The sequence below is a fragment of the Poeciliopsis prolifica genome, unplaced genomic scaffold, assembly GCF_027474105.1.
Source record: "Poeciliopsis prolifica strain line A6 unplaced genomic scaffold, Auburn_PproV2 SCAFFOLD046, whole genome shotgun sequence".
Classification (NCBI taxonomy): Eukaryota; Metazoa; Chordata; class Actinopteri; order Cyprinodontiformes; family Poeciliidae; genus Poeciliopsis; species Poeciliopsis prolifica.
In genome coordinates, this window is record NW_026562421.1 from 470308 (window position 1) to 488202 (window position 17895).

A 17895-nucleotide genomic window follows, 5' to 3' on the forward strand; every position below is an offset into this window, starting at 1 on the left:
ACACCCCTTGAATGCAAAATGTTGATTCAGCCCAATGAATCAACACTTTGTACCTCCGTTTGTTGGTGTTAAACCTGCAAGTCTTTAGCAGTGTTAATCATCTTTACACATGAAGAGACTGAAAATGTTGCCCTTGTTTTTAACTCATAAATCTGCTTTTTTATTTTTATTTTATTTTTTTTTAAGCATTCTGTTGTAGCTCTGGTTGTTTGTTTACATTTGTCCTGCTGGAAGGTGAACCTCAGCCCTGGTCAAATCTTTTGCAGCCATAACAAAATGGCTTCATTTATCTCCTTTCAAGTTTAACAACTTTAACCAGATTCCCTCTCCTTGTTAAGGAAAACATGCATGCTGTCACCACCATGTTTCACCATGGGAGAGATCTTTTTAAATTGATTGACAATTTTAGTTTTCCACTACACACTATATTTAATATTTACTAATAAGTTGAAAATACTTGATTTTATTTAGTAGTACCAGAGTGAAGGCGCCTGAATACAAAAGTACACCTTAATTTAATTTTTTTTTGGTAAAAATGATCAAATTATTGAAAACTGTCTCACAATAAAATACCTTCAGGTTTGGAATTACAATGTAATGAAATGTACAAAAGGATTTAGAGATGTTTCTATGGTGCTGCATCCAACTAATGTTTGCCCTTTTGACTGTTGCACCACCAAAAATGGAGGAGGAGTCATTCTGAACACCTCTGCCTCTCATTAAAAACCCCTGATCAGCACCGCATCTTAATATGCCAGAACTGTCTTTGTATTTCAAGCTCAAATCTGTGTAGTTGATTGTAACGAGTTGAATTGGTTAAAATTCCTCTCTAATCATCCTCCACTCCAGAGGCCATCACCTCCCAAAAGAAACTTAACGGGGGGATTCGATTTGATGCATTAATTTTCATCTGAAGGGGAACATTTTGAAGAGGTACATCAAGGTTAGAAAGTTTAGTGAGAATTGTCTTTGAACTACTTTGCCGCTCTTTCCCTTTCTTTTCTCAGTCGTGTTCTGTTTGGAAAGATTTTAAAATAACTTTTTAATAAGTCTGTGAATACAAATATGTTGACTTGATGTATTTTTTTCCTATTTTTTTTTTTTTCTTTAGTGGCCACACCCCTCTGATGGTGACAGGAACCAATTTGGATGTGGTCCAGGAACCCAGAATTCGGGTGAAGTACGCTGGCCGGGAGTCTGTCAATGTAAGAGCCAATGATTCATCTTAACCCTGAACCTGTGTGTGCAATAGAAATTGCTGACAGCATCTACGAGTGTGCATACTGTATTGATGTGGAACGGTAATATCAAATTGGGTCCAAGTCGACACACTCAGAAAAAGCCAAGTGATGCTTAGCTTTGGAAAAATGTGCCAGCTCTCAGCGGCCCCTCTAGGTCTGTTTGCTTCTTTGACTTCTGCTTCAACTATCCCTTCTTAAGCAAAGAGCATGTGAGTGATACAGATGGCAGTGCGAGTGATCTGCATGCAGTATTCATTCAAGACTTTTAATCCATCCATCCATTTTCTACCACTTATGTGGGTCAGGGTCGTCTTTGGCAGCAGCGTATGCACAGCTCTGAAACCTCCTCCCTTCTTCCCTGTCTTACTCTCTCCCTTCCTTCCTCCCTCTGGGAGATCTTGGCGTTCCAAAGCCAGTCAAGTGACATAATCTCTGCAGCATGCCCTCAGTGTGTCTCCTGGTTGCGCCTGTCTTTAACATCATACCTGGAAAGTTTCCAGGAAGCTTCATAGTTAAATAGGCAAACCACCTCATCTTTTTTTTAATGCAGGAGCTCTATTCTGGTAAGTCTGATAAGATTTTTATTTTTTTAAATAAGATCCAAAACATGAAACATTAAACCAAGCATTATTTAACATGATTTAATTTATTTTATATAAATATATTTATAGCATTTTCTTACTGTTTTGTTGTTCATACATAGACGTCTGACAATTGTAGCCAACACATATTAGCTAGTTAACTATAGTTTCAATACTAGACAATGATTTTTTTTCTTTTTAATCCATGTATTTTTTATTACATGCATGAGAAACACATAGTGGCCTCTGTTCTGCCAGCTGACCAGCAGTTCAAAGCAACGGGTTGGGTGTGAGAGTGAGAATGGTGTGTTCTTCTATTGTTCTCTGATGTTTAGAAATGGTTGGTTTTCTCCTGCATTTGTTTGTAAATGCAGGAAAACACATGACTGATTCCAAAATGCTATATATGAGTGTAGCTTTAGCACCACATCAGGTAGATTCTAGCCCTGAATTTTAAAAGCTAGTACATTTTTGCACCTCTCTGCACATTATGTAAACATTCTGTATTTTGGGCCCCATAGTGACTGAGTCCCAGTGAGATGGTCCTGGTTTTAATATCCTTGATATCAGTGGTGTGTTTAGATGAACATGTTATCTAGAGATTAGAAGTTCACTTTCTGTAGTGGAGCTCAGAACAATTGTAAAAATATTATTTAGGTTGTCCCACACCTGTCTCACTTTGACCTAACTCCAGTTCCATTCAATTTACATCTAATTTGATAAGTTCATGACAGAAAGGAAAGGCATTAGACACATTGTGTCTAAGAAAAGCAAAGATTGTCATCTTTTGAATTTCGCTGTAGTGATTGACATCGTTGAATCAGTGTAGTAATCAAATGGGATTGATTTGAATTTTACCAACCTTTTGAATTCAGATATATTTTTAAACAGTGACAAAAGAAATCTCTGTTTGTGATGGACCGGTGACCTTTCAAGGTTTATGTCCTACCTTTTGTACACTGGAGATAGAAAGCAGCCCCTGTGCAATATACAAGGATTAAGTGGGTATAGAAAATTCAGCATTAAATGGATTCTGCACCACTAGGGGCAAAACTATAACCTTTGGTACATGAAAGATAATTTCTCCTCTGGAACTGTCTGTTCTTCCACCTGAATGTATAATGGTTGTGGGAGGAAGCCAGAATAGCTTTCGAAACCACTGCAGAAATTCACTGAATAGCCAACTGGTTTTCAGAATTTAATAATTTTTTACTTTTACCATTAACCCAAAGGAATTCTTGAATGAGCATTTTTGTGCTTTTCTCATTATTTTATAAGGAAGGGCAGAAATAAAACAAGTGTTTATTGACCAGAGACGTTTAAGACCAACATTAATTTCTGGGCTTCTGTGTATAAAATTGTAGAGCAAGCTATAAATGAATAGCCACACTATACTACAATGGAACAGCCTTGAAAGACAGTATTGTTAAACTTGTGCAGCGAGGAACTGGATGACAGCAGATAGTAGGTGTGGGGTCAGTCTATGGGAGAATGTTGGAGGTGTCCATGATCGGGGGCAAGGAGACTCTTAATAGCTTTCAATGGAAGATTAACTGCAGTCAGAAGCCTTTGGTCAGCATAAAGAGCGCTTGTATAATCAAAGTCTTAGCTGCAGGAAATCGTTACAAATTACATTTGATCCCCAGTCCTGGGGGCCCTTGTTTAATTAAGAGGATGGGATCTCCTCTCTGTGGTTTGAGGTAAAGTGGGCAGAACACAGAGAGAGGAGGATCAAACAGTAAATTGGATGCAGATAATGCTACTGGTTCGTCCAGCTGGTTAAAATTTATTAAGTTTGATCCATTGGGCATCCAACCATCTTAACGCCGTCCTCACATTCACATGGTCTCAAGCATGAGGTGAACTTTTGTAGGTGATTTTATTGCTGGTTAATACACATGTATGCACATGTGCACACATAAATCAGTTTAACAGATTTTATCCCACATTTCACATCATTCTCTGCAATCTCAGCATAATGACTCGCTACATTAACAGTCTTAAGACTAAGTATGCATCTTAGTCTTTTTTTATGTGCATAAAAGATGGTTTTATATATTTTTTAATGGGAAATTGTTTTCAATGTTAAATTGAAGTTACCAAAAAAAAGCAGTTATTTTATGTGTTTTAAGCAGGATAAATCAACACTTAATAAATTAAGTGTGAAGGCCTGCTGAGATTTGACTCTTGTGTGTAATGGCTGGGGGGCTGCATCACCTTCTAAAACATTGAAAGGGAGATCTTGCTTTGTGCTTCACTTTGTTTAATAAAAATTAGCATATTTTAAAAGAGCCATCTTCACTGTTTTGATTGTCTTCATAGCCATAGAGAATGTATTACTTCTATGAATGTTAATGTTAAGTCATCCTTTCTTGTTTCAATATAGTTCTCCTTTTTGTCACCAGTGGAAAGAAAAAAAAACAGCCTATAGCAATAGGAGCTGCTGTCTGTCAGCTATAGCCTTCAAATGATCACCTGTCTCCCACTAAATTGCTTCTCTACTCTGTCTCCCTTGTGTCACCTACACAGACTCACAAAGAAACTAGCAGAGGTGGGGTGAGGGTTGGCGGGATTGCCAATTTTCTTTGTAAAATGCTCTGCATCTGTCAGCAGATTCACAATTGAAACATTAATCATGATCTTGATTAAAGCCTAAAGGCTTATTTTTCAGCAATAAAACATTTACCTCTTCCAGAAGAATCTCATCTGCAACATTCACCACATATAAGATGTCTAGACTAAGTGTTGTCATCGGCACGTCTGGTACATTTACAGCCCTGCTGATTATAGAATGTTTCACAGCATGGATGCGCTTCGATGAATCTTGCTTTCACAGACTGGAAGGAGCACAGAGTTCATGTTAACAACAAAAGCTGTGTATTAGATGTCCAATGTTGATTTTGAAGGACTGCCTGCTTGGAGACACTCTTTCTCATTTTTGGCTTCTATGTTGAACAACGACATACCAATTTCCAAATCATTTCATTATTAGGGGGAATTTTTTATGTTATTATTATGCTATTGAAAGCTTTGTACATGTTTTGTAGTACAGGAAATGCCTCAGCATCTTGCCCAAACTACTGTATAGGCAAGATGTGGTTTAGGCAAGGTTCCATGGACTATGTTGTTTTCCACAAGCAGCTAAATACAAGTAGATGGTGCCAAATGTGGCAAAGCTTCTAGTGTTGACTTCTCCACTTCTCATAAAACTCCACTATCAATGTCTCCTCAAATCAAATTCAATTCAGTTAAACTGCCAATAGTGACAAAAGTGTCTGCAGCATTTTTTCAGGATGTTTTGCATGTGTTATCTGTACCAGTTTGCAATAAAAACATGATGAATATACGCTTATCAAGACCAGCAGACGACCGCAATTTGCACTTCTTTTGTGACAGTTGTGACAGTTGTTCTCTCTGGAGCTACAAACGCAGCAGGTGCAGAAACGCTTAAAGAGAAAATGAAAAATATTCCTTTGGTTTTGATAAGAGCCACCTCTCAAAAGTTTAAGATCAGTGCAACTTCCTGTCTGATTACACTTTTTTTGCATAGAGATTCATGCAATATGTTGCTGCAGTTACTTCTGAAGGTTGCTTGGTGTGTGAGTCTACCAGCTTTTCACATTTGGCGGCTAAAATGTTTGTTAAATAGTTCATGTTCATTTCAACTGAAAGGAAGAGCAATTTTTTGTGTCTCGACATAAATCATTGATTAGATTACAAACACTTGACAAAGCCAGGCGTAACTTTAGTTGAACAGCCTACTGGATTTGGGTCTCTTGCATAGAATCTTAATCAAATAAATCCATTTTGAGGTTGTAACTGGTCATAAGTTCTTGAATCTTTTTTTTAAAGCACTGTAAGGACATACATGGGGGCAGCCGTTCATAAATGCATACATATTACTTTAAAAGGTCAAGTTTGAGAAGTAAAGTTAAAGGCAAAATCTTGTTTGGATACGTTTCATGTGCATATAACGGACTCTTAAAGGTGGTTTAAATCCAGACTCATTGTGCTATTAAACAGAATAGAATAGAATAGAATAGCATTTATTGTCATTGAACAGGATTCAACAAAATTTCTAATGCAACTCCTGTGCAAAAAGTCAAATATATACAATATTAAATAAACAAACACACAATAATAATAATAATATATACAACTTAACAGCCACCAAATGTTACCTGCATTCCTTAATCTCCTAATACTCTTCCCTTCTGAGAAACCTGGCTTCTCTTAACACCTCCATCATTCTAAATTGCCTAACTTCCACCTACTTTCTGCTTCTTATGTTCTTCTCTCACTGAAACAAATTAAAATAGATGGCTTTTAATGTGATTGAAATTAGACTTATATAGGCTTCAGAGCATCTAAGTGACACTGGATGAAAACAATCAAACCTAAATGGCTGTAATTCAGTACTTTTGTCACTTTGAAAAGGCAATACACTTCAGGAAAATAATTAACAGCAGGCTTTCTGCATATAGCTAAATTGGCATATAGACATAAAAAAATAGTTGAAAACAGTAATTCAGAGTAAAACCAGAGCATTGAAAAAATCCAGAGTAGGCAAAACCAAGTACAGGCACATTGTAACAATATAATATTAAATATTAGCATCCAGATGACCTTTGACAGTTACATTTTTCTCCTCACAGCTCCACCAGCTCTTCCTTTCGGTTTATCTCTTAGCTGCACTGGTCAGAGACCTTTGCCTGATTGAGTGGGCTATAGCAACACTGTAGATCATTGTAATGCATTCAGCCCGAGGGGTTGAAGTGGTGCTACCTTAAAACTGCCTCGCTCTGTCCAACAGTAGAGGAAGAAGATGGATGAGGCAGCCATTCCCAATTATTTTCCTCTTACTGCTGACCTCAATTCACCTTATCAATTCTCCTCATCACTTTATCAACCACATGTAGTCTCCAACACCGACTTGCTTAAAGGAAGAGGCGTAGCAGTGTAAAATCTGTTTTGGTTTCATTTCAGATAGAAATTCTTTGTGATTTGATGAAGAAAAAAATTATACATGTTGCTTTTTTTTAGCAAGTTGGTCTTGCAGAAACTATGGGAAAGCAGAGTTGCACCGAAGAGAATTTTGTAAGCAATAACAATTTTTGTAAACTCGGTTTGGTTCTGATTCCTTAAGACTTGTAAGAACATATAAGAACAGTATTTAAAATATTTTTTGAGCCTTTATGCCATAAGTAGTCATTAAATGTTAATGTTCGGAGCAGAGGCGATGTCACGCTGCTTGAATGTCTGAGAGCTGGTGTAATAACAGGGTTCACTTATTAAAAGAGCTTTAGCACAGTTAGCATAGTTAGCAGTTTCTGTTTATCTTCACCAGATAATTCAGATCATTAACACTGAGATTCTCTTTTATTTCTTGGTTATATATATTTTAAGTTGTAAATAATAAAATAAATATTAGTTATAATACGCAAATAAAATAACAAATGCAAACAAAACAAAAAATAATAATTTAATTTGTTTTAGAAACATTCTAAATTGTAAAACTAATTACAAGCTTAAATCTAGCATGTTTCTTGACAGATGGAGAAAAAAAATAGTTAATTCTTAAATGGTTTTTAAAATTTTTCCCCATCATAAGATTTTATTTTAAACATCTGACTGATTGTGAAAATAGACAAGTTTGGGTCTTCTTCCCATACTTTCTATTCTTGCGCATGGTGCATTCACTGATTGAAAACATTAGATTTTTGACTTTCTAACCAGACAATCGCAAATCAAGCTGAGGTTTGGATCAGCAGCCTGTTGCTGATCCAGATACTGGAGACTATTCGTGAAATGTTAGTATTGTTTGTTAGTGTTCCTGTGTCTTGAAATCCATCTCTTCATTGCCTCATCCAGAGAGGAATCGCAGTGTCCCATTTTCTTTATCCAGTCCCACAGCACCGAACACACGCATGTCTATTTTCATCCCTCGTCCCTTTGGATTTCCACTCTTAACAGCAAGAAATTCTAAAAACCATCTTACATGACGATGGCTGCAGTTTTTGACTCCTGACAGGAATCACTGAAGGGAAAGGATTTCAGAAAAACTGGAAAGTGCACAAGGACAGTACAGGAATAATAATAATAAAAAAAGCACAGTATCCATCTCCGGCAGAGCAGATGGTAGTCGGAGCTTTAGTTGACTTGCAAATGTCCTGCTGTTCCAATGTTACAGTCACGAGGATCCTGCCGGAGCATCTGGGCTTGTCTATACAACATGTCACTATGCCAACAGCGAGAATGAGACTCATGTCGAGCTGAACCGGAGGACTTTCAGCCCTTAAACCTCCACTGTCTCTTTACTCATCAACATAAGACACTCTTTGACTGACTCATTTGCAATGTTTCAGTGTCCTACAACATAAAGTCATCACACCATATGTAAAAAAAAAACAACTCACAATATCTTGGATAACCTTATGAAAATCATAGGACACAGCTTTAATAATGATACAGTGTATTATAAGGATTACAATTAGAAGTCATTGCTTAACAGTTTGCTTTGTTCTAGCAGTGAACTGCAAAAATGGGCATAAATGTCTGTTTTTGTTGCTCTGGAACAATATGGTACAGATTACATTAATTGTTTCTGGTTCACTGCAAAGTGGAGTCCATGCATTCAAAAGCTAGTGTAAAATTTTCATTAACTTGCATCTCTTCTCATAACTTTTCAGTTGTTAATGTGATTTCACACAACCAAAAAACTTGCTGAAAGTGTGTCAGGAGACCTATCTGGCTCTGCAATCTATTTTTAAAATAGCTTATCTTTCTCGCTCTCGTCATGCGCTGCTGCCACTACTCCGGCATGTAAAAGTGGGAAACGGAAATAGAAAAATGCCAAGTCCAGGCGAAGTAATTTCCAAGCAGTGAGAGCTTGTTGTTGCAGTTACACTCTGCTGGAGCTGTAATAATATGATGCAGGTTGATAAAACAGTTTAAATGTCACAAATTGTGTGCAGCAATAGTGTTCAGTTGTTTAATAATGTAGTGAAATAGTAGAAAATATTCACAGATAATTAAGCAAAAACAAGACATCTGTTGCTTACTCCTAAGTTTGTCCATGCACAACACTGGGAATATAATTTACTTTTAATGTTTGCAAGCAATGCAAGAGATTAATAGATGTGATATCTGGAATATAAAGACATCTAAAAAAGCCTAATTAGCAGGCATTGGCTGCCTGCTAATTAGGGCAGCCAATAAAGTTCTCACCGTATAGTAACCTTGAATAAAAATACTAAGTCCAGCGAAAGTAATTTCCAAGCAGTGAGAGCTTGTTGTTGCAGTTATTTACACTCTGCAACAACAAGTATAAATATAGATTGAAACAAAAATGTAAAAAATCTGTCATCTGATACGTGCTGTTAAGTTTCAGTTACTGGTGAAAGTTGGACAAGTTTGCTCTTTGTTTATAATGTTTATGGTCACAATTTCTAGGTGCAGCCCAGATGTTTAAAGGATCTTTTTCCGTGGCCTTAGCACTGAGTCGTCTTTTTGCAGGTTTCATTAGAGTTATTCGTTGTGGTGAAGATAGAGCTGAGCCAAAAGGCAAGCCTCTTGATTTGCAGGTCAATGTATGTTATTACCCTCATCTGTTGTCACAAGTTCTGAGTATTGACAGAAACATCGAGGTTGCAGATTCACACAACCAAAATGAGGTTCCTCCACATGAGGATACTTGAAAACTCTTGTCTCCAAAAGGGGAGTTTGTAAAGATGTCAGTCCCTTCCTTCAGTTGTGCTCCTGCAGCTCACCTTACCTCATGCTGGCAAAATCCAATCGGTGTACCTTACATAGACGAGTTTGCATCGATCTCCCTCGCTTTCTCCACAGCAGCAGACAACAGGTAGGAGGTGTGGTAGCTGCTGCCGTTCTCTATCTTTGATGATATTTAGCTCTAATTAAGTTTTTTCCCCAGAGAGAGAGCTGGAAAGCAGTGAAAGGAGATAAAAAAGAAAACTCTGCAAGCAGAGTGCTGTGCTGCAATCAATCCTGTCTCCTCTTTCCCTCTGCTGCTGAGCCAGGGAGGATGGATGGAAGGCAGCTCTCACATCTGGGCAAACTGGAGAGAAGCAATAAAAGAGCCATAGCTCAAGCTTTACCTGGGAAGACAGAGGAGCCTTACCTCCATCTTTTGTGGATGTTGTGCTCAAGTGTTTTACAGTGAGGCAATAGCAGCAATTTATTTCTAGTTTTATAGAGGCTTCCTCCACAATAAAGATGGATTTAATGGTAGCAAGTAAATCCCTTTTCCTGAAAAGAATTGAGATTTTATGTGGCAATTATTAGGCTGGTTAGCTCCCTGTGGAGTCCATGCTGGTAACAATGTGTGTGACTTAAGAACTCAGATTAGGTTATTAGAAATAGATGACTTTAGAAAGGATGAGGTTTAGCATTTTATTTTTTAGCCAGAGAAGAGAATCTGGTTATTGCAGATGTTTAAATCACAAGTTGATTTCAGAGTCTCTTGGCTGTTTTGTTGCATAATGTGTATGGTGCACGGCAAAAAGTGACAGATGCTCCTCCTCTGTTTCTTCCCCTCTCCCTGTAGGTGTGCAAAGTGCTGAACAGCACCACCATGAGTTGCTTTGCTCCCTCCCTCATGGCAGAGTACCTTCCAGGTTTGGACGCAGTGAAACATGCGGATGAGTTTGGCTTCATCTTCAACAACGTCCAGGCGCTGCTGGTCTACAACAACACCAACCTTATATACTACCCAAATCCTTTCTTTGAGTCCCTCAGCACCTCAGGTATCCTGGAGCAAAAGCCTGGTTCACCAATCATCCTCAAGGTAAAGAACGAGAAGATGAGATAATGTCCCAAGTTTTGAACATGTCAGAACGGTGTTCATCCAAAAAAAATGGAAAGAATATTAGACTACTGCAAACCTACCAAAACATTGTAACTCATGAGAAGCTGCAGACATCCAGAGCTTATTAGAAGATTTCAATACAACATAACAACATCTGATGACAGCACTGTATTAGGTTTGAGTTGATTGAAAAAAATGGATGTATATTTTGCAACTTTTGGAGATAATCTGTCAGAGACTGTAGAAATGTGAGACTGTGAAAGATGTTCACCTTCCAGTAGGAACCCTAAACACACAACAAAAGCTACAAGAGAGTGCTATACACCAAAGCATGCTCATCAAATTTCAGACCTAAAACCAATTGAGAAAATGCAGAAAATCTGCATCCAGTCTTAAATTTTAGCTCTTTCTTTTAGCGCCAAAGAAAATGGGCAAAGATGGGTTTGTGCCTTTAAGCAGAAGACAGTTGCAAAGCACTGCAAGTCATTTATCTTTGTTCAAAATGTTACTTGTCTTTATTTTTACTTCACTGGATTGTGGAATCAGCTAATTTCCATAATAATTTTGTTATTTCTTCGTAACAGAATGTATAAGGTAATATAATTCAGTCATTTGTCTCAATCATCTGCTGTTGCTGCACTGTGAAACATCTAACAATGTCAGATCTAAAAACCATACTTCGCACCAGCTGGGTCCAAACCAGTGGAATGTAATTAGATGGCAGATTGGCTTTTGTGGGCTCATAGAAAATCTGGGATTTTTTTTTTTTCTTTTTTTGTCTGGGTTTTTTTTTTATGTGTGTGTCTGAGTTTATTCTCTCTGTCTCTCCCTCTTTGCCTACAGGGCAGAAACCTGATTCCCCCAGCCTCTGGAGGGGCGAAGCTTAACTACACTGTACTGATAGGCGAGACTCCCTGCTCTGTCACCGTGTCTGAGAGCCAACTGCTGTGTGAGCCTCCCAACCTCACAGGCCAATATAAAGTTGTGGTCAGTATTGCTTTATTTCCCTCTCTTTACTTCTTGCTTGACTTTCTGCGTTTGCATCTTTCTTTGACCCTCGCTTTCCATTTATCCCTGTATTTGTATTTTTTCCTCAGTTCCTGGCCTTTACTCTATTGTTTGTGTTCTCATCATTGCTCATTCAGCTGAAGGAATGGGGTCAAAAGGGAGGGCAGCTCTGGTTGTCAAAAAGTTCCGACTAAAACCACAGCAATTATTACTACTTGCCTGCTCAGGTATTGAGTGCATGGCCCACACTAATTCCCTCTCAACAGCAGCACACAGGTAGCCGTGTGTTTGCACTCAGCATCAGTGTAAGCCAACAATATTCACTTTGGCTTTAGAATAATAAAGTTCTACTTGGAGATCCAAATGTGATGCAAGGCAATTTTTAAAAAAAATCAAACGTCTATTAGACACAAAAAAAAACAATTAATGTATAAATTTTAATTATCTACAACTATTTACAGGTTCAAGTTGGAGGCCTCCACGTGTCTCCAGGTGCGGTGCACATCATGTCTGACAGCCTCCTGACCCTCCCCGCCATCGTTAGCATCGCAGCAGGTGGCGGTCTCCTCCTCATCATCGTCATCCTCGTGCTCATCGCCTACAAGCGGAAGTCGCGGGAAAACGATCTCACCCTGAAGCGCCTGCAGATGCAAATGGACAACTTGGAGTCCCGCGTTGCTTTGGAATGCAAAGAAGGTAATGTCAGAGCCGCACAGCCTGCATGCGGACAGAGTTCATGCCTGATTTTGAAATGAGAAAGCTCACAGACCTTTTAGGCCTTCATAATTTAATTATACACCATCATTTAACTGCCTGTTCTATAACATATGCAAGTGAGGGGTTGTGAGGAGCACATTTCCATTGACAACAGTGTAATCACATAAGCAGAAATGTGTGTTCGAGAGTAATGTACAGTGAGTAATTTACTGCTGGTTGCTGTTCATAAATTAATGCTGTTAAATTATCTCCAAATCTAGGCCAGTGAGTCATCCTGGTTGTTTATTTCAACAGATTTAGTTAGTTACCACTGCATGCGACCAATCACGCATTAAATTAGATGCTGGCATTCAGAATATTAGATTCTGAAAATTGTCTACAAGTCTCGACTCAAACTGGCTCAAAAATATTTATCGTCTAGATCAGGGGTTCCCAAACTTTTCCATGTCGTGTCCCCACAAACAACGTTAGCATCTAGGCAGGGAATGCTTTTCCAAACTCACAATGCTACAAAAGCTATAAAACATCAACTTTTAGGAAATTTTCATCTCACTTTTATTTACTATTCAATAATTACTGCACCCATTTAGCTTAATGCTGCTTCATACCTTTTTTTTGTTGAGTTTTTAGATCAAACTCTAAAAAAGTTTTTTTCAGAAACTTGTCCATTTTTAATTTATTTTTAATTTTTTTAATCTTCTTTCCTGTGCCTCCTCTTGGCCTATCAGGGGGCCACAGCCCACACTTTGAAAAACTCTGGTCTAGTCAAAGTAACTTTTTAAAATCTAGTCCAAAAAAACTTGATTTAAAAAAGATTTTTTTTAAATTTGTAGCGTCCATATAGTAAGTACTGTGAAGGCTCGATATAAAATGTCATTTTTTTCGTTAAATGTTTGTATACGTTTTTTAGCCACACAATGCTAAGTTTTAGGAATAAAACGGAGCCTCATTAAAAAAAATACCACTGCATGAATAAAAAAATAGCATCCAATAATCTTCCAAAGGTTGTAAAATTGGGTTAGGGTTGTTAGATGCTTAATTCTTTCAAACACTCCTTAGTCCCTTGTGTTTCAGAATAATTAGAGAGCCCAGTGGTTAATTTGAACTCTGACTCTTTGCATACAGAGAGTGCTCCTAATCACCTCAGCCTGACCTCCAGTCATCACTGTTAACAAGCACAAAGCAATCAGTAATGGGAGTAATGGGAGGTCAGTATAGCCACTCATTAAAATGGCAAAATTAGCTCAATGTCTTACACTTTTCAGAGGATTTGATCAGCCAGAGAAAACCTTGTTAGCTATCCCCTCCAGCCGCTGCCTGACCAGCTCCCCCAGTGTTATTAAGCTGTGAAAAAAAAAAGAACAATTGTCAAATGACAGACAGGCAACCAGACACAGAGTAGGCAAACAGAGAGAATCACACAGGCAGCCTTGGGAAAGGAGAAGATTAATGTTTTAACCATTAGCAGTGACCAGGAGAGTCCTGCCTCACAGGCTGGATTTAGATAGATGCCCAGGTTCCCCCTGCAAGTTACTGCAAGTCGCAGGGGTACTGTGAGGCCAGGAGACCAGGACTAAGATGGGATAGCTGGGTTTAGAGGAGGGTGTTAGGGGACCGCTGCTGTTCCTGTCATAGGCTATAGGCAGGGAGGCTCCCCAAGGGAAGCCCAGACAAGCAGCAGGGCCGTGGGCCTCAATGAGACTGAGTCAGGATGGAGCCAATTAACTGGCGCTCACCTGCAGCCTCACACTGAGATGACACAATCTTTTGGGGCCTTTGCTATACAACCAATTTACTGGCTGGGAGATAAAAATGAGCTGAAAAAATAGACGCAAGTATGTGTGTGTGTGTGTGTGTGTGTGTTTGTGAAAGAAAGAGTGTGTAGTTTTTTAAGAAGTGAGATGTGAAAAGCTGCGATCCTCTGACGTGAGGATGATCTTGAGCTTTCCGTCATCCTCATCATGCGGGCAGTAAGCACCATAAAGATAAGAAGGATTCTCTTATTTGGTCCTTGGGGATTAAGGAGCAGTTTTATTTCTAAGATGCATTTCTCATGTATTTCCTCAAATGGTCTGTTTTTCTTTTTTTTCCCCCTCTCTACCAGCCTTTGCAGAGTTGCAGACAGACATCAATGAGCTTACCAGTGACCTCGACAGGGCCGGTATTCCCCATCTGGACTACAGAACATATGCCATGCGAGTCCTCTTCCCCGGCATTGAGGATCATCCTGTCCTGAGAGAACTTGAGGTAACAAACTACAGAGCTTGAACAAAAAATAGGAAGAAAGATAACTGAGACACAAAGGCAGCTAACGCATTAAAAGTTGTCAAGGGAGGGTTAGAGTAAGGTTAAAAGAAACGAGGAGAGCTGAGCAGTGTGTGTCATGTCACCATCCCTGCTGTAGCGTATCCTCCATAACCACAGAATTGCTCAGTGGGAGAAAAGGATACCAGTCTGCCAGTTATGCTTCCTACTCTGTGGTATGACACGCATGCTTAGTCAGTCATGCTGGTCAGACTACACACACATATATACCTCACATGAAGGCTCCCTCATGGAAAACAGGGTCCCAGCACATTGCTATTTCATCCACCAGTGGCTGCAGTATGAGAGGTAATGAAGTGAATAATTCCCACTCCTCAAGTAGGAGTGTGGACTCTTCTACTGAGATAAAAACTGTCCGTTTAAGACTTTTTGCTCCTTTTCATGGGGAGGGGGATGGAAGGGCTGGGAAGTGACTTTGGTTTTCTAGATATTTGCAGCATTTAATTTTGTGAGATGCACAGTGTTCAGATAAGGACACTGTAAGGTGATCTATATCACTACCAATATCTTATTTGAAGATAAACATTTGTGTAGTGGTTTAAGTCGGGCTTAGTTAACACATTTTTAAACCAGTAGGTGGTTATGGAAAAAAGTACAATAAAGAATTGCTACCCCATTTCATTCAGTGCAAATATGAAATATGTACTGTACAATTCAATCCTGGTCAGTTATACATAATCATTTAGTCAGATGTACATACAAGTAGAAAGTCCAGTTCAACATTTTCATGATCAAAATTTCTGAATTTACATTTTTTCTGCTCCAATACATGAAAGAGCTACAGGACCAGGCAATGATGAACTGTCCTGCTACTGGTGGCACTGTGAAAATGGGGAAAGTGAGCCAAACAGTACTATGCCACACTGATAGGGGGCAGTGCTGAAACTCATTTGCACATCTGGCAACAGATGTGACTCTTCCATGCATTGAAAAGACTAAAAACAATCGGAAAACTAAAAAAAAAAATATTGTTGGAATAGAACCATTCCAGGGCAACTCTCCTCCTTTTTGATTATATCTATTAAGGCAGCCAAATTTGCCAAACATCACGGCAAACGAGTGAATTTTACAATTGAGCTACAGGGTTTTTTGTGGAGGAGGATAGGTCACATGCTCATATGCAGGCTGGCAAGATCCTTTTCAGTTTTAGTGAAAACAAAAGACGAGATCAACCAACAAAAACCAAAAACATGTGTAATAAGATAATAATTTTGATCTTATAATGACTATTCTTTTGTGTGTTTTTCCCATTAAATTATTAAAGAGTTTGTTATTGAGTAAAGCATAATTGAAAGCTGTAAAAATAAGTAATGTGGCAGTTTAGGTGAAAACTCGAACTGAAACGTCTGATTAGGTTTAATATATTTTAACATTTGACTCCAGAGTCACTGCTTCACCAGTCACTGGACTGTCGGCACTGAAACTGGAAGAACAGACATTTCAGTTGGAATGAAACACAGACATGCAGTAACTCAGATAGAGGCAAAATTCAAGAAAAAAACAAAACACAAAACAACAAAGCTATACAGAGTGCCAGGAGTACTTTCTACTGAAAAGAAAACTAGGAATACACTCTTTTACAAGCATCAAATATTTTCCCACACTAAAGATCCTGTGATTAAAACTTACTGATAGTCCCGCTAAAAGCGATCTTTTTAACCTGGCTTTTGTTTAATTTTGCTTTGTGTATTTTTTATGCTGTTTGTTGAAACACAAGAATTTTTATCTTAAAAAACTATAATCATACATTTGAAAATCTATGTTCTTATAATAAGCCAGACCTTTCCTAGAACTCAAATAATTTATGGAAACTTGGAAAAAATAAATTACTTACATTGCCAGATTGATTTCTTGAAAGCATGACATATGACTGAAAATAAAATGCCTTAGTAAAGACACGATGCTTTTTATTGGGGCTGTGGTCAATAATTGAGTCTCTTAAAAATATGAGTGATTATTTTGATGCCCTTGGAAAAATGTTTTTTTTTTTCTTTTTATTAGACAAGGTAACAACAAACTATGAAGAGCACTATAGTTGGAAAAGAAATTGTTCTATTATCAGTCACAAGGAATAACGTTGGGTACTCATTAACCTCTGCATGTGTTGTTTCTCCTTCTTCGCCTTCAGGTGTCAGGCAATGGCCAGCAGAATGTGGAGAAGGCCCTGAAGCTGTTTGGTCAGCTCATCAACAACAAAGTGTTCCTGCTCACCTTCATACGAACACTTGAGATGCAGCGCTCTTTCTCCATGAGGGACCGTGGCAACGTGGCCTCGCTCATCATGACGGCCCTGCAGGGGCGTCTGGAGTACGCCACTGATGTTCTCAAACACCTGCTGTCGGACCTGATCGACCGCAACCTGGAGAGCAAGAACCATCCCAAACTGCTGCTGCGCAGGTAACTCGCATCGATTTGCTTCGCCCTGGCACCGTGTGATGTTTAAAAGGCTTGATTAAGTTGTTTATCTATTAAACTTTATTTGGTAGGTTTATAGAAAGCATTATCTTGAAAGGCACTAAAGTGAACAAAGAAAGGCTATTCTATAATTTCTGATTTCATTCTGACTTTAAACCAGTTCAAGAAGGTAACACAATCAAAGAAGATCAGGAATAAAACATAAATAAAAGCCTCTTTGTTATCATATTCCTATCATAATTAGGAAGAGCTTTAATCCTTTGTAATGCTCTTTGTGTTATATAACTGTTTCTGAAGTTTAATTTAGACAAAATCGAACACACACAGGCTTTTTGTGGATTCTGCCTCCTGTGTAGTTAGTTGTGCAGACACCAAACGTAGAGTCTTCATTTAAAACCATGGGAAAAAGTGTGGAGCAGCAGGAGGATGTTGATCCGTATTGACAGACAGATGAGGATTCATTTAGAGCTGCATGTTCCTCACCCTTTTTCCTTAATGCATTCTGATTTTCCTGAGGAGAGACATTTCGCAGAAAAGGGCTTGTAATAAGAGAAATTGTACATCTTCAGTTTGCCAAGATAAATGACATGTAATATTCACATCAGAGGAAACATCTGAATTCTCTACATTCTCTCTGTTTCTGTCTCTCCCCCTGCTCGCTCTTAATGCCAGTCTCACTTATGCTTCAGGCTCGGTCTCCTTATGAAACATTCAGATCTAGTTCAACTTAACTTTTTTCGCTCTCTCTCCTTCTCTCTTTTTGTAGATCCAGCATACATTG

General features: G+C 38.5%; 1 protein-coding gene across 3 annotated transcripts in view; it reads left to right on the forward strand.

The window, feature by feature from the left end:
- plxna2 (plexin A2) overlaps positions 1 to 17895 on the forward strand; it is a 200909-nt gene that overhangs the window by 156316 nt on the left and 26698 nt on the right. For all 3 annotated transcript variants that reach the window (XM_055056717.1, XM_055056716.1, XM_055056718.1), the window contains 6 exons: positions 1112 to 1205; positions 10389 to 10628; positions 11493 to 11636; positions 12119 to 12353; positions 14479 to 14621; positions 16828 to 17096. In XM_055056717.1, coding sequence (XP_054912692.1) covers positions 1112 to 1205; positions 10389 to 10628; positions 11493 to 11636; positions 12119 to 12353; positions 14479 to 14621; positions 16828 to 17096 — 1125 coding nt within the window. The remainder of the gene's footprint in view (positions 1 to 1111; positions 1206 to 10388; positions 10629 to 11492; positions 11637 to 12118; positions 12354 to 14478; positions 14622 to 16827; positions 17097 to 17895) is intronic.